The following is a 27,947-nucleotide window of genomic DNA, read 5'->3' as shown; positions in this document are numbered from 1 at the left end:
GTCATACAAATCAAAAATTTCTTGCAGAAATTTCCTGCAAACACAGTAAAACTTACTGTACACCAATGTTTATTTACAAGATCCACCATCCCTCCTTTTGACACATGGTATTTACTGAAAAGTACAACGGGGCATGGCAGGTCTGCTCCACTCATTAAGCCATTCACTCGAGGTGTCCTTTTTACAGCACCTCACCCACTTGAGCTTCTCTGAAGCATCAGCCGTGGCCTGTAAAGCAATGATATCATTAACAGATACGTGGTTGGTGGGAGCTGGAACTGCTGCAATCTGTTGGAGGGGGGAAACAGAAAAAGAAGGAGCCAGTTTAGCTACACAGTCAGCCTTAGCATTCACCAGAGAAATGTTACCTTTAGAGGGAGTATGGGCCTGACACTTTCTCACCGAGATTGACAAGGGAAGTTGAACAGCCTCCAACAGAGGACACAAGCTTACCGTGAGCTTACCGTGAGTAATAATCGCATGTACCGCATGGGGAACATGCACAGTCAGCTCAGTCATTGCAACAATATCAGAACATGACTTAACAGCCTCTGTAGCTGAGCAACAGAGCAAAGGCAGGAAACCATTCCTCTAATAAGTGTCAAAATGCTTAGAATAGTACTCCACTGGTCTATAACCAACCTCATGGTATTGAGTCAGCACAGCTGACATAAAACCACCCGTTTCAGAAACAAAGAGATGAAAAGGTTTTGTATGGTCTGGCAACCCTGAACAAGGGATTGGGAGTAAGGTTTGCTATAACCTTACAAGGGCATTTCCAGCCTCATCAGTCCAAACATTGTATCTATTGTATCTATGTATCTCCCATAGATACAATCCTGCAAGGGCTGGACTATCTCCGCATAGTCTTTCAACCATGGATGACATTAACTAGCCACTCCCAACAGGGACAGCATATGTTGTTTAGTGACAGGTTTAGGCAAGGTCTTTATTGCCTCCAATCTGTCCTGCTAGAGGGAGCGACCCTCAGAAGTAATGTCATGACCCAAATACTTAACTGAACGCCTACACAGCTGTATTTTAGAAGGGGAAACTTTGTGACCATTCTCTGCTAGAAAGATCAATAGGGCCCTGGTGTCCTCGTAACAGATCTCATCAGAAGGGGAACAGACCAACAGGTCATCTACATAATGGACCACAGTACTCCCACCTGGTGGGAGGAAACTCTCAAGGTTTCAAGCCATTTCCTTAGCAAAAATGGCAGGTGATTCGACATAGCCTTACTAGTAAAACATTTACCAAGAAATGTGTAGGAAAACCACTCCTGTGACTCTGATTCCACAGGGATACCTTAAAAGGCCTTAGCCAAATCATTAACTGAAAAACAACTTCCAGGGGGAACCTGGGAGAGAATGGTGACAGAGTTTGGCACTAAAGGTGCTCTGGCAAACAGCATCATTCATAATCCTCAGATACCATCTGTGGTCACCTTCACCATAACCTTGAGAGAGATGACAGACCAGAACAACAGTTTAGGACATTTCTGATTCAGGAAATCCAGATAAACTATTCACTGTATGACAAATTATTACATTCCCAATATTCTTAATACAAATGTCTAAGACAAATGTCAAAGAGAATAACAACACACTGTTGAAACCATTTTGCAAATTGGTTTATACTCCCTTATCATATTGGCGACCTCACCACAGAGTTACAGGGTCAGGGAGTTAGAGGGCTAATCCTCAGGGAGAAATCCTGACCATCCAGCAGATCCAATCTGGTGAGATTTATATTAGAGCAAAAACAAAAACAAAACAATAACATCTTTACACTTCTTCATATATCACATGAAGTGGGGAAAACTTCAATCCATTTGGTGTAACTGTCAATCATTACCAACATGTATTTATTCCTTTTATAGGCAGACGTGAACAAAATCAATTAGTATTTTTTCTAAAGGGCCCCAGGGGACTGGTAATTCCCCCTTTGGACACATGACTTACATCGTGATTCATGCGTCCCCCCCAAAAAACAACACTGCCTGTTAAATCAAAATAACAAATAAAATTTGAATTACAACCCTCGATAACTCCATCTAAAAAGAATTGTATCCCATGTGGTAATTCAAGGAATAGTAAAATTGACTAGATACAGATGTCCCTTATTCAGAGGCAGCACTCTCTCTCTGTCCTTGCGGTCGGAATCACACATAGGACTATTGCTAAATTATAAACTTCTTCCTAATTCTTAGTGTTTCCATATTACATTTAAATGTTGCCCAATGTCACCTCACCAGAAAGTCAAAACAGAGCTCAGGGTTCATTCAATACCATTAAGTGAGTGTTTCTTTCCCTGAACTTCAGACTCATTATTTAAAGACATTTTAAACATTCTGTGTAACAGGTTTACATCAGATTTTTCAGCACATTTCTTATCAGGAGAATGTACATGTGTGCAACCAAAACTCTGACAATAAATACTTGATAAAATTTCATTTCTGTGTCCTTTAAGGTGCTAACCCGTGAAAAACCCACGAAAACCAAAATAAAAAGACCCCACACAATAAATCAAACATGGTATTAACACCACTAACAAATATTCATAACAGGTGGGTTGTGTGTGGGTGCCGGCGTTTGTGGTAAAGCGTAGGGGTAAAACAAACAAATGCCCAGGCCTTACTTTTTTGGGTATCTGTACTTTACTTTTACTTCATTACATTCCTTTAGAAAAGTATGTACTTTTTACTCCATACATTTTGCCTGACACCCAAAAGTACTCATTACATTTCAAATACTTTGCAGAACAGGAAAATGGTTTAATTCACACACTTATCAAGAGAACATCCCTGGTCATCCCTACTGCCTCTGATCTGGCAGACTCACTAAACACATTCTCACTTGTAAACTATGTTTGAGGGTTGGAGTGTGCCTCTGGCTATCCGTAAATTTAAAAAACAAGAAAATTGTGCTATCTGGTTTGCTTAATATAAGGAATTTGAAATGATTTATACTTTTACTTTTGATACTTAAGTATGTTTTAGCAATTACATTTACTTTTGATACTTAAGTACAGTGGGGCAAAAAAGTATTTAGTCAGCCACCAATTGTGCAAGTTCTCCCACTTAAAAAGATGAAAATTACAGGCCTCTCTCATCATAGGTACACTTCAACTATGACAGACAAAATGAGAAAAAAAAATCCAGAAAATCACATTGTAGGATTTTTAATGAACTTATTTGCAAATTATGGTGGAAAATAAGTATTTGGTCAATAACAAAAGTTTATCTCAATACTTTGTTATATACCCTTTGTTGGCAATGACAGAGGTCAAACGTTTTCTGTAAGTCTTCACAAGGTTTTCACACACTGTTGCTGTGTTGCTGGTATTTTGGCCCATTCCTCCATGCAGATCTCCTCTAGAGCAGTGATGTTTTGGGGCTGTTGCTGGGCAACACGGACTTTCAACTCCCTCCAAAGATTTTCTATGGGGTTGAGATCTGGAGACTGGCTAGGCCACTCCAGGACCTTGAAATGCTTCTTACGAAGCCACTCCTTCGTTGCCCGGGCGGTGTGTTTGGGATCATTGTCATGCTGAAAGACCCAGCCACGTTTCATCTTCAATGCCCTTGCTGATGGTAGGCTTTGTTACTTTGGTCCCAGCTCTCTGCAGGTCATTCACTAGGTCCCCCCGTGTGGTTCTGGGATTTTTGCTCACCGTTCTTGTGATCATTTTGACCCCACGGGGTGAGATCTTGCGTGGAGCCACAGATCGAGGGAGATTATCAGTGGTCTTGTATGTCTTCCATTTCCTAATAATTGCTCCCACAGTTGATTTCTTCAAACCAAGCTGCTTACCTATTGCAGATTCAGTCTTCCCAGCCTGGTGCAGGTCTACAATTTTGTTTCTGGTGTCCTTTGACAGCTCTTTGGTCTTGGCTATAGTGGAGTTTGGAGTGTGACTGTTTGAGGTTGTGGACAGGTGTCTTTTATACTGATAACAAGTTCAAACAGGTGCCATTAATACAGGTAACGAGTGGAGGACAGAGGAGCCTCTTAAATAAGAAGTTACAGGTCTGTGAGAGCCAGAAATCTTGCTTGTTTGTAGGTGACCAAATACTTATTTTCCACCATAATTTGCAAATAAATTCATTAAAAATCCTACAATGTGATTTTCTGGATTTCTTTTTCTCATTTTGTCTGTCATAGTTGAAGTGTACCTATGATGAAAATTACAGGCCTCTCTCATCTTTTTAAGTGGGAGAACTTGCACAATTGGTGGCTGAGTAAATACTTTTTTGCCCCACTGTATATTTAAAACCAAATAATTTTTGACTTTTACTCAAGTAGGATTTTAATGGGTGATTTTCACTTTTACTTGAGTCATTTTCTATTAAGGCATCTTTACTTTTACTGAAATATGACAATTTGGTACTTTTTCACCACTGCTATTTGCTTCATACTCATTTCATTGGTTAATAATCTTACCCTTTACAGTCTAAGAATTAACAATCAACACTCTCCTCATTCACACGGGAGGCTATTCCTCCTGTCAAAAAGGTTAGTCATTCACACTTGTTCAACACACCGCTGTACAGTGGTCTGTACAGTGGTCAACTCTCACGTCTCTATTTTCACTACTCGTAGCTCTCAGGCTACATAGACATTTCTCTTATGCCTATCTTTACTGCTTGTACCTCTCAGACAGGAATTTTCTTCTCTCTCCCATTTCTATGTATGCAACAGGTCAAACATGTATGATACGTGTGAGACACTGTAGGCAGAAAGAGACAGAGTAATATTCCACTACACGACATAAACAATACCATTATCCAAGTTTGTAGGCATGCTATGAATGCCGGATGTTGTGGTTCACTATGAGCAGCCGAATACACAGGAAGTCGAAACTTCCCGATTCTACCAGTGAAACGAAAATGTGCTCGTTGAAGCTTGTGGTTTGGATCATTTTGATAATTATGACAAAAAAGTAATGTTGTTAATATAATGACTACAGTTGAAGTTGGAAGTTTACATACACGTTAGCCAAATAGCTTATAAACTCAGGTTTTCACAATTCCTGACATTTAATCCTAGTAGAAACTCCCTGTTTTAGGTCAGTTAGGATCACCTTTATTTTAAGGATGTGAAATGTCAGAATAATAATAGAGAGAATTATTTATTTCAGCTTTTATTTCTTTCATCACATTCCCAGTGAGTCAGAAGTTTACATACACTCAATTAGTATTTGGTAGCATTGCCTTTAAATTGGGTGAAACGTTTCGGGTAGCCTTCAACAAGCTTCCCTCAATAAGTTGGGTGAATTTTGGCCCATTCCTCCTGACAGAGCTAGTGTAACTGAGTCAGGTTTGTAGGCCTCCTTGCTCGAACACGCTTTTTCAGTTCTGCCGACAAATTTTCTATGGGATTGAGGTCAGGGCTTTGTGATGGTCACTCCAATACCTTCACTTTGTTGTCCTTAAGCCATTTTGCCACAACTTTGGAAGTATGCTTGGGGTCATTGTCCATTTGGAAGACCCATTTGCGACCAAGCTTTAACTTCCTGACTGATGTCTTGAGATGTTGCTTCAATATATCCACATAATCTTCCTTCCTTATGATGCCATATATTTAGTAAAGTGCACCAGTCCCTCCTGCAGCAAAGCACCCCCACAACATGATGCTGCCACCCCCATGCTTCACGGTTGGGATGATGTTCTTCGACTTGCAAGCCTCCCCCTTTTTCCTCCAAACATAACGATGGTCATCATGGCCAAACAGTTCTGTTTTTGTTTCATCAGACCAGAGGACATTTCTCCAAAAAAGTACGATCTTTGTCCCCATGTGCAGTTGCAAACCGTAGTCTGTCTTTTTTATGGCGGTTTTGGAGCAGTGGCTTCTTCCTTGCTGAGCGGCCTTTCAGGTTATGTCGATATAGGACTCATTTTACTGTGGATATAGATACTTTTGTATCTGTTTCCTCCAGCATCTTCACAAGGTCCTTTGCTGTTGTTCTGGGATTGATTTGTACTTTTTGCACCAAGGTACATTCATCTTTAGGAGACAGAACGTATCTCCTCTTGAGTGGAATAACGGCTGTGTAGTCCCATGGTGTTTATACTTGTGTACTATATTATGTACAGATGAACGTGGTACGTTCAGGCGTTTGGAAATTGCTCCCAAGGATGAACCAGACTTGTGGAGGTCCACATTTTTTTTTCGGAGGTCTAGGCTGATTTATTTTTATTTTCCCATGATGTCAAGTAAAGAGGCACTGAGTTTGAAGGTAGGCCTTGAAATGCATCAACAGGTACACCTCCAATTGACTCAAATGATGTCAATTAGCCTATCAGAAGCTTCTAAAGCCATGACATAATTTTCTGGAATTTTCCAAGCTGTTTAAAGGCACAGTCAACTTAGTGTATGTAAACTTCTGACCCACTGGAATTGTGATTCAGAGAATTATAAGTGAAATAATCTGTCTGTAAACAGTTGTTGGAAAAATTACTTGTGTCATGCACAAAGTAGATGTCCTAACCTTCTTGCCAAAACTATAGTTTGTTAACAAGAAATGTGTGAAGTGGTTGAAAAACGAGTTTTAATGTCTCCAACCTAAGTGTATGTAAACTTCCGACTTCAACTGTATATGCCATGGCAGAGCCAGAGTGAAATTTCCTTATAATTTTGAGTGATCTTAATTTGGATTGGTTTGCTGCCAGCTTCTGGTAGGCTGAAACATATCTGCATTGAGCTAAATGTAACTCAACCGATAACTGAACCAACCCACCACAACTGCAAAATCTTTCAAATCTACAAACACCCCTCATAGGTATACAGTCAATGGAATTTTTGCTAACGAGTTCAGTGATGGTATTATTAGGAAGAGATTATAGACATTTTAATGAGCAATAATTCTTGTCTGATCTGGGATTGTGTGGATGGGGGATTGTGTCAGATATCTCTGACTCGGATCAGGCCCTAAATTGTTTTACTTCTTTGTTCAACTCTATTGCAGATAAGCATGCACCGTTCAAAAAACGATTGGTAAAGCATAGTGCTATTCCCTGTTTCACGCATGAACTATCAGATGAACTTCAGGAAAGAAATTTAGCTTGGGCTCAGGCCGACTGATTCTACGTCTGACTGGCAGTCCTTCAGACACTTGAGAAATAGATGTCTATCCCTGGTTAGAAAAGCAAAATTGACATACTTCTTGAACTGTGTATCTGAGAATGGTGGGAATCCAGCTGCCTTCTGGAAGATAACCAAATCTCTGAAACAAAACTTCACTCATTACCCCAGCAGGTTATGACAGCTTCTGGTCCCATAACAGATAAGATGGAAATGTGTGGTACTTTTAATAACCCCTTTGCCTCAGCGGGCCACCTATTTGATAGAATAGCTTCTGAAAACTGTGATCCCAGTAGAGGGTGTCCCTAAGCCAAAGCTACATTTCTCTCCTGAAGTTTCTGTGATAGTTCATGCATCCAGGTTGCAGAGAACGATAGATTCCCAGATAGGTTGCAAAGAACAATACTATTTCAACATTTGATGTCTATGATGCACTAAGTGCCTAATTGAAGATCAATGTAAAATAATCCACTGTGGCTGACTCACTTCATCCCTTTTTGCTGCAGATTTCTGCCCCACTTATTGCAGAATCATTCACCTATATTTTTTACTCTACAATTGTTTCTGGGGTTTTCCCTGCAATCTGGAAAAGTCCTTCCCCTACACAAAGGCAGAGAGCCTTCTGACTTGGATAACTACCATCCAATTTCCAAGCCAACTCTCAGCTGAGAACTTCTCATTCTATTCTTAATGAGCAGCAATCTGGTTTTAGACCTTGACATAGCACTGTTTCAGTGGCTACACTTGTCTTAGATGATGTGCGATATTGTTTAGACCATAAAAATCATTACGCTGTCTTATTTATTGACCCGTCGAAGGTGTTTTGATACAGTTGACACTTTTTTTTTGTTCAAAGGCTGTCTGAAATAGGCCTAGATCAGGCATTTTGCAATTGGTTCAAGAACTATCTAACGGATAGGACACAATGTGTGCTTACTGACGGTATCAAATTTAGTTTCCTCAATATCAAATCAAATGTTATTTGTCACATGCAGCGAACACAACAGGTGTAGACATTACAGTGAAATGTTTACTTACAAGTTCTTAACCAACAATGCAGTTCAATAAATAGAGTTAAGAAAATATTTACTAAATAAACTAAAGGAAAAAATAAAATAAAAAGTAACAAAATAAAATAACAATAATGAGTCTATATACAGGGGTACCGGTACTGAGTCAATGTGCGGGGGTACAGGTTAGTCGAGGTAATTTGTACATGTAAGTAGGGGTAAAGCGACTTTGCGTCGATAATGAACAGGGTTTAGCAGCAGTGAAAAAACATAGTGGGAGGAGTGTCAATGTAAATAGTCCGGGTTGCCATTCAGAAGTCTTATAGCTTGGGCGTAGAAGCTGTTAAGGAGCTTTTTAGACCTAGACTTGGCGCTCAGGTACTGCTTGCTGTGCGGTAGCAGAGAGAACAGTCTATGACTTGGGTGACTGGAGTCTTCGATAATGTTTTGGGCCTTCCTCTGACACCGCCTAGTATATAGGTCCTGAATGGCAGGGAGTTTGGCCCCAGTGATGTACTGGGCCATACGCACTACCCTCTGTAGCACTTTTCGGTCAGATGCCGAGCAGTTGCCATACCAGGCAGTGATGTAACCGGTCAGGATGCTCTCGATGGTGCAGCTTGTTAGCAGTTGATGTTATTCTTCAATAATAGAGACCCCACAGCAAATCAGGGGGAGAAAATTGGTTAATTCAAAGAGAACAAATCGTGTGGGGAGATAAATGGTTGATGTTCATTCTGGATGGAAATGTTATTGTGTGTATGTAGTCGTATGTTTAGCACAATGCTGCTTTTGTAATAACCTGTATTGGTTGGGTTCATGCGAGTGGTGAGTTGACTGCACGAAGGAGTAAAGCAATTTGGCAGTATGCCCAGCACATTGCTCTGGGAACTAGAAGGAGTGATACAATGTCTCAGTTTCAAAGTAAGAAACCTGATGTGGTATCAGTCAGTCACATGCAGGAACCATCCATGCTTATTTGACTTGTTTGTGTCACAGTATAAAGGAACTGAAAGGGAACCTCCCCTTTGGAGTTTTCATTAAGCTTGTATTGAGTTTGTGAACCTCTCCGGACGTGATATTAAAGATTGCTTCATTTACTTTGAGTCCTCAGTGGTGAATTTCCACAACACTTTCTTTCATTGATCCCAATATTCTGAACCCATTCTCCCTGTGTATTCTCTAGGCAAATTTATTTTTAAAGGTACATTGTATTTAAAAGGATGGCTTAAGATAAATTTACTGAAAACCCTATTGAATGAAGAGAGAGAATCGGTTGGTCAGCAAGTGGGTTTCCAGTGGTTGAATTTAATGAATTTTTATTGAGACCTACAGTGCATTTGGAAAGTATTCAGACCCCTTCACTTTTTTACCATTTTGTTATGTTACAGCTGTTGGGTTTTGAGAATGTGAAATATACTTATTCATGTCACTGATGGAGTGCTAAGGTTTAGAGGGTCTACACCAAAATGTAAGGGTTATAGGAGGAAGGTATATAGTGTGTGCAACTAAGCTTGGAATGTGTTGAGTGCAGGGAAGCGATTACATGTGGCAGACATTGATAAGGGGAGACGGTTGGAGATCTTAGAAACTAACAATGTCACTGAGGGAGAGAGGGTAATGTATAACGTTTACATTATGTCAGGATATGTTATTGTTAGCCATCAGGGATCCTCTGGGAGGAGAAGAGACACAGTCTGGTATCAATAACCATGACAGCCTTGAGTTAGGGAGGAGTAAGCACTTTGGGGTAGAGGTCAGGTTAGATGAAGTGAGGAAGAACAGTGTCACGTTCGTGATAAAAAACGGACCAAGGCACAGCGTGATTAGAGTTCCACATCTTTTATTTAAGTGAAACTTCTACAAAACAATAAACCAACAACGAAACGTGAAAGTAGTGGGTCAACATGCATATATACTAAACAATATCCCACAAAGCAGGTGGGAACAGGGACACCTTAAAGTATGATCCCCAATTAGAGACAACGAACATCAGCTGCCTCTAATTGGGAACCATACCAAGAGCACCAACATGGAAATGAAAAGACTAGAACACCCCTTAGTCACGCCCTGACCTACAACACCATAGAGAACCAAGGGCTCTCTATGGTCAGGGCGTGACAAACAGATATCACTATGGTTCTGTCTAGCAACAGAGATGCATTGACTGTTCAGTTGTGGAGGAGGAGACTCAGCCTAGGAGAAAGGGTTAAATATCAGTGCTTGTGTGAAATGTCGGTTGTATGAATTACAGCTGTATCGACACTTTGGGAAGAATTCAACTTGGTTAAGTTTCTCTAGTGCCCGTGAGTTATTTACTATGAAAATTAGAACCTAACATAGCCTTATTTTAAAATTGATTAAAGAAAGTTTTTTTTCCTCATCAATCTACACACAATACCCCATAATGACAAAGAAAAACAGGTTTAAAAAAAATAAATAAAAAATAATAACTGAAATAACCTTATTTACATAAGTATTCAGACCCTTTGCTATGAGACTCGAAATGTGCGTCTTTTTTCCATTGATAATCTTTGAGATGTTTCTACAACTTGATTGAGTTCACCTGTGGTCAATTCAATTGATTGGACATGATTTGGAAAGATACATACCTGTCTATATAAGGTCCCACAGTTGACAGTGAATGAGGTCAAAGGAATTGTCAGTAGAGCTCCGAGACAGGATTGTGTCGAGGCACATATCTGGGGAAGGGTACTAAAAAATGTCTGCAGCATTGAAGGTCCCAAAGAACACAGTGGCCTACATCATTCTTAAATGGAAGAAGTTTGGAAACCACCAAGACTCTTCCTAGAGCTGGCCATTTGCTTATTTGCTTCAATCACTGTACACAACCGGCGCTTATTAGAGGCTGGCTTCTATTTGAGCCAGGCGTCTATTTCCTTAATGCACACAGATTTTGCTCAATAAAATATTGAAAAGACTACCACACTGTTTATTGTGACCAGTATTGTGACATTATAACACCAAATCCATCGCATATCAGACGTACACACAACCGATTTTGCGCTTCAGCACTATTCTCTCACTCTTTGCGCCTTGTATCCCTGTTGTTGCAGGGAGATCACAACAGATAGATCTCAGTATTCAACGTTTGTCCAGATGCCTCCAATACTATCCACGAGGGGCAACACGTATTAACTTTTGCTTAACAGTTAAGATTTTTCTGTTTTAACAACCTTAACTTATCCTATCCCGCGGCTCAACTTACCCCATACCCAGAGACCACTTGGCACAACTTGAATGAATTCGGATTATTTCCATGGATACACAGCATCCTAAAATATACTGTATGTAGATATCTTTGTTAGAAAGAATAATATATTTCCCTTGACGGAGTGATGCTGAATGTAGAAATGTCTAAACGTACCCCACTCTCCCCTACCTACTTTCATTTCATCTATAGACATGTATCCCTCAGAAGGGTCTTTCCATGGAAGCCTTCACCCTGTGCGTGCGGCTGGCCACCGAGCTGGCAACCGCACAGAGTACTATGACAACCTCAACTTGTGGAGAAAGGCTGACTGCACCTACGGTCTGTGCATGAGTGAGGCCGGGCGACCAGTTCAAGGAAGAGTCTTGGTGGTTCCAAACTTCTTCATTTTAAGAATGATGGAGGCCATTGTGTTCTTGGGGACCTTGAAAGCTGCAGAAATTTTAAATAAGGTATTTCTGTTTTATTGCTCAAATGTATAAAAACATTTTTCTCTTTGTCATTATGGGGTATTGTGTGTAGGTTGCTGATAAACATTTTTTTTTTTTTTTTTAATACATTTTAAAATAAGGCTGTAACGTAACAAAATGTGGAAAAAGTCAAGGGGTCTGAATACTTTCCGAAGGCACTCTATGTCCTTCAATCGATTACTTTAAAATCACACACAGACGAAGTCGCTAATGTCAGCCTGCTGTACCTCGGTCGGCCTTCAATTTGATATACTGTACTCAATAAGACGGGGCAGCACTGAGCTAGCCTGCAACGTCACTTCCTAAAGTAGCTCAAACTGTGCATGCGATGTTTCCAAAAACTCCTCCATTTAGCAAGATGGTGACACGCTGAAACGACACTTCATGATCTTCAGATGCGCCACTGAATTCTCATAGTAAACAATGCGGTGACGTCATCGATGGCTTCGTCCATATTTTTTTCAGCCTCTGCTACAACCAGGCAGGCATAGACAGCCTTCAGCGGACCATACCACTATTACGATAAAATTAGGGATATCATCTAATTTATTTGATGATTAAATTATATACCTTTCTTGGCAACAAATTATATTATTTTAATTCTTACGTTAACGAAATGGACATGAAATGACACGCATGATGTTTTGGATACGCCTACATTGACATAATGGGACATGCCCAGTGGACTGATCATGTGACATTTTCCATGTCGCCATTTTCTACCGTTACGCCACTGTTCCTGTGAAGAGGTGGATTCTTCGACTGTCGTCCTTGTGCTGCATGAAAGGGCCTTGCAATTGACAGTGTTGAGAATCGACAGAAACATTTACGTTTAAAAGAAAGGAAATACACGGTTGCGCGCTTTCACTGTCAGTAGTTTTTCCTGTAAGAATGTCGTCAGAAAGTCCCGAATACTCCCCGTTCTTCGCAGTGATGGGAGCCTCTGCGGCTATGGTCTTCAGCGGTAACGTTAACTATCACAACACCCTCGTTCAGTCATATGTCTCATATGCCTTATTCAATCATAACGTGTGTGTGTGTGTGTGTGTGTGTGTGTGTGTGTGTGTGTGTGTGTGTGTGTGTGTGTGTGTGTGTTTTTTACACTCGCCCGAAATGTCTACTAAGGAATTTTGTGTTGAATATGGAGCGGGCAAGTCAAAAAAGCCAAGAGGATGCGGTTGCTTGTTAGATCAACTGGCCATCACAGCTGTGATGTGAGAGACCGTGGCGGTTCTAGACCATTTCAACTGGGGGGGCCAAGCTGGGACCAGTTGTAGTTAGAGGGGCCAGTTACATTAGACGTTATTGATGTCATATCGTTTTTCTTCACTGCATTATCAGGCAAAAGACCATGTTCATAATCATCATCGTTGCCACTGTCTAATAACGGATGTAAAAAAAGAAAGATAGCAAAAATTAGTTATGTAAAAATTATTTCATACTCCACATATAGGGGTGCCACAAGGGGGTTCAAAATGGTTGTCACAGGGGTACCCCCCCCAGTACCGCTAGTGATGAGAGAGTAGGCATTTGGACTTGAGATTTCCATCGTACATTGACGTAACAAGCTGGCCAATTTCTATTGATGCAGTTTGATGTAGGTATTTGTGTGTTAACTAATAGACATTCGATACATTAAGTAACGACCTTTGGCGCGTGGGGTTGGTCATCGTGTCGACTAGCAGCAAGCATGCTTAACTAGCTTGCTCACCAAGGCTACTCAACCACAGATAGAACAATGCGCCATATGTTTCACCGGATGTATACATCTGAAGCATCCAGTTGTCATTTCCTCTCAACCAAATATGGTGATTAGAAAAATATATATTTTAAATCAATTTTATTTAACCTGTACTTTATCAGGTAGTCAAACTTGGACCAATGTCTATTTTACAGATGAGCCCAGAATTACAGGAAATACACACATCAATATAAATATAAAATGCATGCAGAAAGAATATGGTCATAAAAGAACACATTCATCAGTAATAAGGTCCTCAATCAGCCTTTTGAATTGCACCATAACATCAAATTTTAAGAACATTTTGAGGATTGTTTCACAAAAATGATCAAATCAAATTTGACAACAGGTTTCACCTTACAGTGAAATGCTTACTTGCAAGCCCTTAACCAACAATGCAGTTGTAATATTTTTTGGGGGAAATATAACAATTTAAGGCGCAACAGTAAACAATAAACAGTAGCGAGGCTATATACAGGGGGTTCTGGTACAGAGTCAATGTGCGGGGGCACCGGTAATTGAGGTAATATGTACATGTAGGTAGAGGTAAAGTGACTATGCGTGGATAATAAACAGAGTGTAGCAGCAGGGTAAAAATGGGGGGGTGGGGTGAGGACAATGCAAATAGTCCGGGTAGCCATTTGATTAAATGTTCCAAGAGTCTTATGGCTTGGGGGTAGAAGCTGTTAAGAAGCCTTTTTGACCTAGACTTGGAGTTCCGGTACCGATTGCCGTGCAGTAGAAGAGAGAACAGTCTATGACACGGGTGGCTGAAGTCCTTGGCAATTTTTGGAGCCTTCCTCTGACTGCCTGGTATGGAGGTCCTGGATGGCAGGCTGCTTGGCCCCAGTGATGGCCTGGGGTGTACGCACTACCCTCTGGGTAGTGCGTAGAATGGGGGCGTGCTCGGTCCTCCTTTTCCTGTAGTCCCCAATCCTCTCCTTTGTCTTGATCACGTTGAAAGAGAGGTTGTTATCCGGGCACAACACTAGCAGGTCTCTGACCTCCCTATATGCTGTCTCATCATTGTCAGTGATCAGGCCTACCACTTGTGTCATCGGCAAACTTAATGATGTCGTTGGAGTCGTGCCTGGCCATGCAGTCATGAGTGAACAGAGAGTACAGGAGGGGACTGAGCATGCACCCCTGAGGGGTCCCTGTGTTGAGGATCAGCATGGCAGATGTTGCTACCTACCCTTACCACCTGGGGTGGCCCGTCAGGAAGTCCAGGATCCAGTTGCAGTGGGGCGTGTTTAGTCCCAGGGTCCTTAGCTTATTGATGAGCTTTGAGGGCATTATGGTGTTGAACGCTGAGCTGTAGTCAATGAACAGCATTCTCAAGTAGGTGTTCCTTTTGTCCAGGTGGGAAAGGGCAGTGTGGAGTGCAATAGAGATTGCATCATCTGTGGATCTTTTGGGGTGGTATGCAAATTGGAGTGGGTCTAGGGTTTCTGGGATAATGGTGTTGTGAACCATGACCAGCCTTTCAAAGCACTTCATGGCTGCAGACGTGAGTGCTACGGGTCAGTAGTCATTTAGGCATATTACCTTGGTGTTCTTAGGCACAGGCACTATGGTGGTCTGCTTGAAACCTGTTGGTATTACAGACTCGGTCAGGGACAGGTTGAAAATGTCAGTGAAAACATTTGCCAATTGGTCAGCGCATGCTCGGAGTACACGTCCTTCTAATCCTTCTGGCCCTGCGGCTTTGTGAATGTTGACCTGTTTAAAGGTCTTACTCCCATCGGCTACGGAGAGTGTGATCAAAACAGTCGTCCGGAACAGCTGATGGTTCAGTGTTGCTTGCCTCGAAGCGAGTAAAGAAGTTATTTAGCTCGTCAAGCCCTGCCACATCCGATGAGCGTCGGAGCCGGTGTAGTATGATTCAATCTTTGTCCTGTATTGACACTTTGCTTGTTTGATGGTTTGTTGGAGGGCATAGCGGGATTTCTTATAAGCGTCCGGGTTAGAGTCCCGCTCCTTGAAAGCGGTAGCTCTACCCTTTTGCTCAGTGCGGATGTTGCCTGTAATCCATGGCTTTTGGTTGGGGTATGTACGTATGGTCACTGTGGGGACGACATCATCAGTGCACTTATTGATGAAGCCAGTGACTGATGTGGTGTACTCCTGAATGCCATCGGAAGAATCACGGAACATATTCCAGTCTGTGCTAGCAAAACAGTCCTGTAGCTTAGCATCTGTGTCCTCGGACCAGTTCCGTATTGAGTGAGTCACTGGTACTTCCTGCTTTAGTTTTTGCTTGTAAGCAGGAAACAGGAGGATGGAGTTATGGTCAGATTTGCCAAATGGAGGGCGAGGGAGAGCTTTGTACGTGTTTCTGTGTGGAGTAAATGTTTTTTCTCTCTCTCTGGTTGCACATTTAACATGCTGGTAGAAATGAGGTAAAACGGATTTGTTTCCCTGCATTAATGTCCCCGGACACTAGGAGCACCACCTCTGGATGAGCATTTTCATGTTTGCTTATGACCCCATAAAGCTCTGAATGTTGTCATATTGCCAGCATCGGTTTGTGGTGGTAAATAGACAGCTATGAAAAATATAGATAAACTCTCTTGGTAAATCATGTGGTCTACAGCTTATCATGAGATACTCTACCTCAGGCGAGCAAAACCTTGAGACTTACTTAATATTAGATTTCATTCACCAGCTGTTATTTACTAATAGACACAGACCGCCACCCTTTGTCTTACCGGAGGCACCTGTTTCATCTTGCCAATGGACCGAAAACCCTGCCCGCTGTATGTTATCCATGTTGTCGTTCTGCAACGACTCGGTGAAACGTAGGATATTACAGTTTTTAATGTCCCGTTTGTAGGATAACTGCATCTAACAGCTTTAATGAAGTGGCAGCTGCGTTCATACAGATGATGTCGCCATAGTATAGGACAGATAGGAACATGGACTGAATCAATCATCTACTTTCTAGTATTTAGCGAGAGGAAGGACCTATTTCTATAGAAGAAGCCCATTTTTATTCTCAGGTTCTTCACTCATGAATATGCTTTTTAAAAGACAGTTTTTCATCTAACCAGATGCCCAGATATGTGTAAGCAGGGACACAATCAATATGGACACCATCCAAAGTACATATGCTTAAATCATCAGACTTATTTTTATGCACTCTAGAGAACATATACTTAGTTTTACATTTGTGATGTACCAATATGACATTTTTGGTCAATACCGATATCCATTATTTTCCTTGCCAATAAACCCGATAACCGATATTTACAATTTTAGCGGCCTTTTAAGCATTCTACTATAGTTAACACACATACGGATGCAGCGGTCTAAGGCACTGCATCTCAGTGCAAGAGGTGTCACTACAGTCCCTGGTTCGAATCCAGGCTGTATCACATCCGGCCGTGATTGGGGGTCTCATAGGGCAGCGGACAATTGTCCCAGCGTTGTCCAGGTTTGGCCGGGGTAGGCCGTCATTGTAAATAGGAATTTGTTCTTAACTGACTTGCCTAGTCAAATAAAGGTTACACACACCACACTGATCAAAAAGTTATTTTGATGGCATTTACATATGTCCCCATTACCAGTAAAACATAATCAAAACCTATTTCTTTCACTTACTTGCTGCTTCGTTGTTCAGTCGTTTCGTTCTCAAGCAGGATTTCTATGGAACGCTGTTTGGGTCTTTGCATGTCAAAAAAGATACACGTCAAATAACACTATTTGCCGTGTCAAATAAGCTTGTTGACCAATCAGGACCTGAAAATGACTGCATGTCACATAATAATTTAACTTGTTCATACAATTTTTTCGTAGTTATTACACATTGATTACACTATCACTCGTATTTCATATGTCACGATGATTCATCGATACGTATGCTATGATGCTGGTAAGTTGTCTCGCGCACCTACAGTGCTGGTCATAAAAAAAGCTAGCTAGCTCATGGATGCAAACAATGTTCTTCCCCAAAAACATAGCAAAACAACAATCTGTTTCAGTAGCTATAGTTAGCTAGCTAACTATATAGCTAGGTGTCATCTAAAATAACCTTAATTTATAAGACGGTATACTATATAGCTAGGTGTCATATAAATTAACCTTAATTTATAAGACAGTTCTTATTTGATTAGTGGTAGTTGGACCCATCTATGTGAAGTTTGCCACTATGGATTAGCCACAATAGTGGACTTTGTGGTTAGCCTTCAAAATGAAAGTATGTCATTGTGATGCAATGATAGTGATGCAAATTAATACAAATAGTGGAATTGTGCCATAATTGAATAGGTCATGCTAAACAAGTTTGGAATGTTATATAAAATCAACAAAAGACTAATTTGTTAAATTTGTTAATCACACTGATGTATTATACTTTAGAATTGCATTGGGGGCATACTTATTTCACTGGTTCAGCCTTTACGTTTGGATTATGGATCAATGACATGGCATCAGTCTCCTCGGTGACACCAAGAGTACATTAGCATTGCAGCTCTTATTGCGGGACTGTGAATTGAGCCACATTTGTCAAACTATGTGAATTGAACACTATTCCTGAGGAAAAACAATACTGCGTGGATGTTTTGGAGTCTAACTCTGAGGACGGACGTTGGGGAAAAATATATTGGGTATTGAGTAAACTGATAACCCATTTCATTGATCCCCAATCCTTAGGTAAAGCTGTACAGTGCAATTTGAATGTCAATACACACAATAGGCTGACTGGGGAGGTGATTTCAGTAACAGTCCCGCGATAAGAGCTACAACACTAATTTTTGCATAAACTCTTCACAGTGGTGTTCTGTGGGTGTCACCGAGTAGACTGATACCCCATTTCATTGCTTCACATTTCAACCTTGTTTAACATTATTTAGTCTAAATATGGCATGATTCCACCAATTGTAACCTTCTGCATCACTTTCAAAGAGGTATTATTATTTGATTTTTTTAATGCAGACTGCAAATCCCACTATTGTGCCTTATCCTTATTGTGGCTAGCTTCACAACACAACCTGGTCAGGTCGAGCCTCACTAGCCAGATTAAGCTAGCTGGCTGCTTATAACGTTAGCTTTGGGCAACAGGGTTAAGTAGCTGGCTAGCTATTTATTTTCATGAACTGAAGTTCAATTTCAATAGGCGAACAAGTCGCTACCTAGCTAATACTTATTCACAAGGATTCCTAAATCATTGCTAAGAATAGTGAAAATGACTGCAGTTTCTACTGGTCATTGTTTTCAGGTTGGTTGTATTGGTGCTAGCTTGGTACCAAGCTAAAGCTAACTAGCTACTCCAGAAGTTGCTGTCGAACAAATAATGCTTTATTACCAATGTGGTATTGTAAACACATCGTTCGTGGCCGGTGTTTGCTTGTTAGCAGACTTCTTTGTACAGCTTTGACAGTGCTACTGATAGTAGTGGTGGCGCTTGGCTTGCACGTGCAAATTCAGAACACACAACATTCTATAATAGAACAGTGTTATTTGACGTGTGTCTTTTTTGACACGCAAAGACCCAAACTGCGTTCCATAGTATGTCATGAAGCTAATAGCAGTGATGTTATTACTGTGTAACTCCGGTAGAGAAACATTTGAACAATAGCGTACTTGGTAACGTTAGTGTGTACCGGTGCTCGACCAGTCGCGAAAGCCAACATCACCCACGACAGAGAAGGGTTGATGAATCCCATTATCTAGGCGTTAATGGATTTCGCCTTTGAGTTGTCTCGCTGAAATGTTCTTACTCTTTCAAATGACTGCACGACTTGTTGACTCCTCGATCCACACAGCAGACATTGTGGGCTAGGTTAGGAATTCTGTGTTGCACATGTAGCGCAACATTTTACGTGGCATCATTACGTCATGTACCTACGTTATATAGGTATCCACGTCAGCCTCGACATCGGCGTTAAACTAGACATCGGGCCGATACCTATGTTGGTATTTTTAGCTAATATCGGACAATTCCGATATGTTCACCGATATATCGTGCATCCCTAGTGGAAATTCCCTGGCCGCCGTTAAGCTCGTGAGTCGTATGACTGCGGGTGAATGACTGGTTCTGGCGAGTGGGTCAAAGACAGTGTGAATGGTGCATTCAAGACAACTGGGAGCTCAAAGTTCCCAAATCATGACATCAGTAATCTTCAGGTCGGAGCTCTAGAAAGATGCCAGAGTTTCCGACGTGGATGACCGTTCCAATATATATTTTTTTATGAGTTCACAGTTGTCTTGAGCGCTCGGAAGTCTGAGATTTCAGAGTTCAATTGTTTTGAACGCGGCAGAAGGGCAACGTTATTAACCATCTTTGGTGTTGTCGTATACATAGGTCTTTTTTGGTTAATGCTACAATGTTTCATCCCTGACCTTGGAAAATAAAGTGTTGTAGTTTTCCATTTTAGTCATTTAGCAGACACTTTTATCCAGAGCGACTTAGTAGTGGGTGCATACATTTTCGTACTTGCCCCCCCCCCCCCCCCCCCCCCCGTGGGAAGCGAACCCACAACCCTGGCGTTGCAATCACCATGCTCTACCAACGGAGAGGAAATTAATGCGACGGCTCTGATCAAATGAGGAAGGTACCCTAACTCGAATGAATTTAGCACCATCTTGGCTATTGATTGAATATGGGTAGTCAGGTGCTGTATTAGATTGCTTGTCAGTCACTCAGTCTTACTGTGTCATTACCATTGAAACTATTTATACGTTTGAATATTTGTAGCTACTTTTTAAGTAAATACCTTAAGTCAACTTTTGCAATACATTAGGAGATTAAGAACATTGCGTTCTTCATTTCATCGGTCACATAGTTTTTCATTATGAAGCTTACCGGTAGTCCCCAGTCACATGGTGGTTGTTTACAAGCACACAACGACGAGAGACCTGAGCCTTGTGAGTCACTCACAAGTTTTTGTGTAGCACGCGGCAGGTGTTCGAGTTACAGTATAGAATTCACAACTAAAGGTTTGCCAGCTAGATAACTTAATAGTTATAAGAGAACTGGCTAAAATGTGCTAAAGGCTCTGCAGTTGTGCATTTGGTTTGCAAATTTAGTAGCTAGTTAGCTATCTAGCTAAATGTTTAGCTTCTTCCAAAATCAAGCTTCGCTTGGTAACAGCAGAGAATTCCCTCCTGGATCAAGAGCCTTGCTGTGTCTAATATTTGCTTTGTGTGTGCAGTAACTGTGAGTAGCATCTTTTGAGTTACTTGTAAAACTTTGAGCTGTAAATGTCCTTCTTGCAAATTGTTTAGGTCAGAGACTGTATAAAATGTCTGCAGTGCACTCGTTAGCATTCTCATTCATGTACTTGTTAGCATTGCTAACCTTCTGATTAGATGTGTTTTAGACGGTGTTTAGAAAATCGCGCCCCTTGTGTTCATTGACGATATTACCGAATATCCCGGTATGGCACAAGGTTGTTATGACAGTCTGGATACTGTCCAAGCCCAACGTCTTGTGTGTGTGCCCCACACTGATATTTGTGGAGGTGGTGTGAGAATAGGCTACATGGCTAATTAAAGTACAGTCGTGGCCAAAAGTTTTGAGAATGACACAAATAATAATTTTCACAAAGTCTGCTGCCTCAGTGTCTTTAGATATTTTTGTCAGATGTTACTATGGAATACTGAAGTATAATTACAAGCATTTCATAAGTGTCAAAGGCTTTTATTGACAATTACATGAAGTTGATGCAAAGAGTCAATATTTGCAGTGTTGACCCTTCTTTTTCAAGACCTCTGCAATCTGCCCTGGCATGCTGTCAACATGGTTGACATGATGTCAGCTGGTTCTTTTGTGGCAGGGCTGAAATGCAGTGGACATGTTTTTGGGGGATTCAGTATGGCAAAGAGGGACTTTGCAATTAATTGCAATGCATCTGATCACTCTTCATAACATTCTGGAGTATATGCAAATTGCCATCATACAAATGAGGCAGCAGACTTTGAAAATTCATAGTTGTGTCATTCTCAAAACTTTTGGCCATGACTGTAGTGTGGGCTCTAGGTTGGTTAAACCAGACTGGCATCGCTCTCTGGAATTTTTTCACTTTAGTTTGGCTAGACTAGCTCTACTGCCTTCGGGGTTCAGCACTGCATGGCTATGTCTCCATTATCTCTCATTCAGGGACTAAAATTAACACCTGTCAAATGCCGGTAGATTTTGGCATTGGCGGGTCTAATTCACCAGCCACGTTGGCAAGTGGTCAGTCTCCACAGTGCAAGTATTTCACTCAAATTTGTGAATAAAAAGTCAAGTATGATCACAATTCTAGACAAATTAATTCTGCAGAAGCTTTTTTCAAAGCATTTCTGCTGTTTTGTTGCGTAGCTGGTAAATCAATTGCACAAAGTGAAAGAACTACAAAACCTATAGCCTATCCCACCTCGTGCTTCAACACTGCATGTGAAGAGCTGAGTTGAAAGATTCATTTTTAGAAGCATTGCACACAGGCATAAAAGTTTATCTAATTCACTTAGAACAAACCTCTACTGAAGGGAGACTTTGTCCTTGTTTTGTGGCTATTTACACTGAACAAAAATATAAATGCAACATGCAATGTGTTGGTCCCATGTTTCATGAGCTGAAATACAAGATCCCAGAAATGTTCCATATGCACAAAAAGCTGATTTCTCTCAAATTTTGGGCACAAATGTGTTTGTCATTTATAAGTCTTTGCTAGGTAAAGCCCTGCCTTATCTCAGCTCACTTGTCACCATAGCAACACCCACCCATAGCACGCGCTCCAGCAGGTATATTTCACTGGTCATCCCCAAAGCCAACACTTACTTTGGCCGCCTTTCCTTCCAGTTCTCTGGTGCCAATGACTGGAACGAATTGCAAAAATCACTGAAGCTGGAGAGTCATATATCCCTCTCTAACTTTAAGCATCAGCTGTCAGCTCACTGATCACTGTACCTGTACACAGCCAATCTGTAAATAGCAGATTCTTGCTCTTTTGTACCCCAGTATCTCTACTTGCACATCATCATCTGCACATCTATCACTCGTGTTAATGTTAAATTGTAATTATTTTGCCTCTATGGCCTATTTATTGCCTACCTCCCCACTCTTCTACATTTGCACACACTATACATAGATTTTTCAATTTGTTTCTATTATTGTTATTGACTGTATGTTTGTTTGTTTAACTCTCTTGTTTTTGTCACACTGCTTTGCTTTATCTTGGCCAGGTCGCAGTTGTAAATGAGAACTTGTTCTCAACTGGCCTATCTGGTTAAATAAAGGTGAAGAAAAATACAAATGAATGTCCCTGTTAGTGAGAGGCCACTTTTGTCACACAGCACAATGCCACAGATGTCTCCGGTTTTGAGGGAGTGTGCAATTGGCATTCTGACTGCAGGAATATCCAACTAATCTGTGGCCAGATAATTGAATGTTAATTTTTCTAAAATATATATATTTTTTAATCCCCAATTTCGTGATATCCAATTACAATCTTGTCTCATCGCTGCAACTCCCTAACGGGCTCGGGAGAGGCAAAGGTCGAGTCATACGTCCTCCGAAATATGACCCGCCAAACTGCGCTCCTTAACCTTTCACGAGCCTCTACCCCGGGTCCGGGATCACCCCCCACCCCCCCCACACACTGATTAGCATAGCTAGCATAGCTTCACAAGTAGATAGTAGCATCTAAATATCATTAAATCACAAGTCCAAGACACCAGATGAAAGATACAGATCTTGTGAATAAACCCATCATTTCTGTTTTTTAAAATGTTTTACAGGGAAGACACAATATGTAAATCTATTAGCTAACCACGTTAGCAAAAGACACCACTTTTTTTACTCCACCAGTTTTTTACTCCATCAGTAGCTATCACAAATTCGGCCAAATAAAGATATAAATAGCCACTAACCAATAAAAAACCTCATCAGATGACAGTCTGATAACATATTTATGGTATAGGATAGGTTTTGTTAGAAAAAAGTGCATATTTCAGGTAGAAATCATAGTTTACAATTGCACCGACCATCACAACTCGACTAGAATTACTAAAGAGAGCAACGTGTATGACCAATTTACTCATCATAAAACATTTCATAAAAATAGACAAAGCATAGCAATGGAAAGACCCAGATCTTGTGATTTCAGACAATGTTTAAGATTTTCTAAGCGTTTTACAGCGAAAACACAATAAATCGATAAGTTAGCATACCACATGTGCAAACGTTACCAGAGCATCGATTCAAGCCAAAGAGAGCTATAACGTAATCATCGCCAAAATATATTAATTTTTTCACTAACCTTCTCAGAATTCTTCCGATGACACTCCTGTAACATCATTTTACAACATACATATAGAGTTTGTTCGAAAATGTGCATATTTAGCCATACAAAACCGTGGTTATACAATGAAAATACTAGCAAATCAAGCCTCAAAATGTCGGACGTCATCTTTCAGAGTGATCTAGTTTAATCGAAAGCTAATCATATACTTGACTAAAAAATACAGGGTTGACAGGAATCGAAAGACAAATTAGTTCTTAATGCAACCGCTGATTTACATTTCTAAAATTATCCTTACTGTGCAATACAGGGTTCGCCAAGTGAAGCGATAACAAACAAAATGGCGGATTATGCGTTTAAAATATTTCGACAGAACAACGATTTATCATATTAAATATTTCTTACTATGAGGTGATTTTCCATCAGATTCTTGGGCAATGTATCCTTTCTTGGGTCTAATCTTCTTTTGGTCGATAGATGTCCTCTGTCCTTCGAAATGTCCACTAACATCGACCGAGACCCCGAAACGTGCCCAAAGCTTCAAAGTGCACGACAAAGAAATTCCTCAAAATCGCACTAAACGGATATAAATTGCTATAAAACGGTTCAAATTAACTACATTATGATGTTTTTAACAACTATAACGAGTAAAAACATGACCGGAGAAATATCACTGGCTAAACAACCATTTGGAAGGAGGCAAGTCCGATGTCCATCTTGCGTAAGACGCGCGAAGGGAAAGGACGGTACTTCCACGTTTTGTTGTTTTATAGTGGCTCTGATTGTGCAATCGACTCCATTCAAAGCGTGATGACGTACTGACACCTAGAGGAAGACGTAGGCAGTGTCGGTTTCTCCATAGCATTTACAGGCACCTTAAAACCGACCCCAGATCAGGGGTCAAAATTTCTGAAATCTGACTCCCTGTCAGGAAAAGTGCTGTAGAAGTAGTTCTGTACCACTCAGAGACAAAATTCCAACGGCTATAGAAACTAGAAAGTGTTTTCTATCCAATAATAACAATAATATGCATATTGTACGATCAAGAATTGAGCACGAGGCAGTTTAATTTGGAGACCAAAAAATGCTAATGCGGAACAGCACCCCCTATAGTTGCAAGAAGTTAACAGCCGCCAGCTTAACCCGGAAGCCAGCCGCACCAATGTGTCGGAGGAAACACTGTTCAATTGATGACTGAAGTCAGGCTGCGTGCGCCTGGCCCGCCACAAGGAGTAGCTAGAGCACGATGAGCCAAGTAAAGCCTTCCCTAACGTGGACGATGCTGGGCCAATTGTGTGCCTCACTATGGGACTGCCGGTCATGGCCGGTTGTGACACTGCCTGGGTAAGAACCCGGGCCTGTAGTGGCTCCTCAAGCAGTGCCTTAGACCACTGCGCCACTCGGGAGGCCACTGAGGAGTATTTCTGTCTGTAATAAAGCACATTTGTGGGGAAAAACTCATTCTGACTGGCTGGGCCTGGCTCTCCAGTGGGTGGTCCTGGCACCCAAGTGGGTGGGCCTATGCCCTCTGAGGCGCCCCTGCCCAGTCATGTGAAATCTGTAAATTAGAGCCTAATGAATTTATTTCAATTGACTGATTTCCTTCTATGAACTGTAACTCAGTAAAATCTTTGAAATTGTTGCATGTTACGTTCATTTTTGTTCAGTTTACCTCTTTCCCATGCCTCTAAGACAATGCTTATTTTTAAATGTTTTTCCTTAAATCCTCGCATCCTCTCTCCTCGCTGAAAGAACGGACCAGGTGTTCATCCTAATGATGAGCTGAGTTTTTACCATATTGTTTACCTGTCAAGTCTTTGCCAATTAGTACAGTTGAAGGGGAGAAGAGGACTGATTTTTAAGCTATTAAGGTAGCCATATAGGCTCTCAAGAATTTGGGAACCTTTGCAATCACAGATGGGTGTGAGCCTCAGAGTTAAAGGGATAGTTTGGGATGTTGGTAAGGAAGCCCTTTATCTACTTCCCCAAAGTCAGATGAACTTGTGTATACCATTTTTATGTCTCTGCATTCAGTTTGAATGGAGTTGTTAACTAGCGTTAGACTTAACATTAGTTACCAATTTTGCTATGGGAACAGACATTGCACTAACGCTAGTTAGCATTGGCTCACGACTGTACCTATAACTTCCTTCATACTGGATGCAGAGACATAAAAACGGTATCCACATGTTCATCTGACTCTGAGGAAGTAAAAGGGCTTCTTTGCCAAAATCCCAAACTATCCCTTTAAACGCACACAAACTCCTGAAACCATTGTGATGGGCATTACCATTGTGCTAACGCATTTGTTGATCTATTGAGTTTTCCTCATAGATTTCCGTTTTTCCTAGAGCTACGAAGCATTGAAAGGGAAGCTTACCTGTGACAAACGGGCTTTGATCAAGAAGCGCACACCGTACTGTCAACTCCATTGCTTTTAATATTCCCACGCTCTATAACAATCTAATCTCTGGTTCTCATGTTTTTTTTTGTTGTGTGTTTCAAGTGTGTTCTGTTGACCAAGTAGGATGGAATTCTGTGTTTTTGAAATTCTAAATTCTCCTTCTCTCCTCCAGCATTGGGGGCGGCCTATGGCACGGCTAAGAGCGGAACGGGCATCGCTGCCATGTCGGTGATGCGGCCGGAGCTCATCATGAAGTCCATAATTCCTGTGGTCATGGCGGGTATCATCGCCATCTACGGGCTGGTGGTGGCGGTGCTCATCGCCAACAACATTTCAGAGAAAGTCACCCTCTACAAGTAAGAGCTCAGACATTGCAGATGCTAGTTACCCATTCTCAAGTCTACCGCTAGGCACTGCGTGCCTGAAACGATCTGATTGGTAGTAATATTGTATTGGCTCCACTTGATAGGATTGGTGGATTTTTCACAATTGTTTTTTAGAAGTGTTTTAGTAATGTACTACATCTGTTAACTGATGGTCTGCAATCTCTTTGGGATGCTATGACTGCAATTGTTTTAAATAAATCTTCCTCTCTTTCCCTCCCCATCTCTTTATCCCTCTCTCCAACCCATCTCCATCCCTCCTCACTTTTTCTACCCTCTCTCCATCTCTCACCTCTCTCTCCTGTAGGAGTTTCCTCCACCTGGGTGCTGGGCTGAGCGTGGGGCTGAGTGGGCTGGCGGCTGGTTTCGCCATCGGCATTGTGGGCGATGCAGGTGTTCGAGGGACGGCCCAGCAGCCCAGGCTCTTCGTGGGCATGATCCTCATCCTGATCTTTGCAGAGGTCCTGGGGCTCTACGGTCTTATTGTGGCTCTCATCCTCTCCACGAAATAGAGAAAGAAAGAAAAGAGCAAAGTCCATCTGTCCGTCCGTGTACGTCGAGTCAACGCTACGTCATCCATTCCATATATAAACAACTAAGAAATAAAGAACAAATTTGAGAGCATGCCTTTACGCCTGGTTCCAAATCGACTCCCTTTAGCCACTTCTTTCCTAGTGACACTACTTAGTCCTTTGTAGATCTAATAGGTTTGAATAAGTGTTAGCAATATGGTAATGGCAAAGCCACAAACCTACCTACATTGCTTATTCATGCCTGTCAGATCTACGAGGGAGGCATCTTGAGGTGTTAAGGATTGTGTCTCAAATGGCACCATATTCTCTACATAGTGCACTACTTTTGACCAGAGTTATATGGGCTATAGTGCTCTGGTCAAAAGTAGTCCACTCAATAGGGAATAGGGTGCGATTTGGGACACGGCATGGGGTTGATTTGAGATTGGGCGTGAAGCGAAGAGTGTCCTATTCCAGTCGTATCTCTTTTCCTGTACAGTCATCGTTGAGTCCACTAGCCAACCCCTTATAAATGCGCTTTGTAAATGTAGTGACGCTTTTGTCCTGTGCGTGCTTGAGTATCGGTTTACCTCCTTCCTCCCAATTTCTTCTCATTTGTGTGTCTGCTAAATGGCTTTTATTGTTATTGTTCCTTTGTTTTGTTTTTTCTTTTAATGTCCGAAGAACGGACTTTTGGACAAATCATTTTATTTTTCTGGGGACCATTTTCACATTAAAGGACCTAACTAATACGAGGACATGGATAACTATTTTTTTGGTTTGGTTGTTTTTTCACTAATTATTTATGAAGATCTTGAAATGTTAATAAAAACTGTTTTATCGAGTTCCCAATGAGATGAGGTGTGTGCGTGTATTTATAT

At 41.2% G+C, this 27,947-nt stretch overlaps 1 protein-coding gene across 1 annotated transcript; it reads left to right on the top strand.

Annotated features, from left to right (window-relative positions):
• Positions 1–12,215: 12,215 nt before the first annotated feature.
• On the top strand, positions 12,216–27,921 carry atp6v0ca (ATPase H+ transporting V0 subunit ca). The gene is made up of 3 exons (XM_071412631.1): positions 12,216–12,764; positions 26,344–26,527; positions 26,862–27,921. Exons 1-3 carry the CDS (start codon positions 12,692–12,694, stop codon positions 27,064–27,066), a joined length of 462 nt encoding a protein of 153 aa, XP_071268732.1. The 5' UTR covers positions 12,216–12,691; the 3' UTR covers positions 27,067–27,921.
• Positions 27,922–27,947: the final 26 nt, after the last annotated feature.

Source organism: Salvelinus alpinus, chromosome 1 (genome assembly GCF_045679555.1).
Source record: "Salvelinus alpinus chromosome 1, SLU_Salpinus.1, whole genome shotgun sequence".
Taxonomy (NCBI): domain Eukaryota; kingdom Metazoa; phylum Chordata; class Actinopteri; order Salmoniformes; family Salmonidae; genus Salvelinus; species Salvelinus alpinus.
Note: the sequence above shows the minus strand (reverse complement) of the source record. Positions and strands in the feature narration are given on the sequence as shown.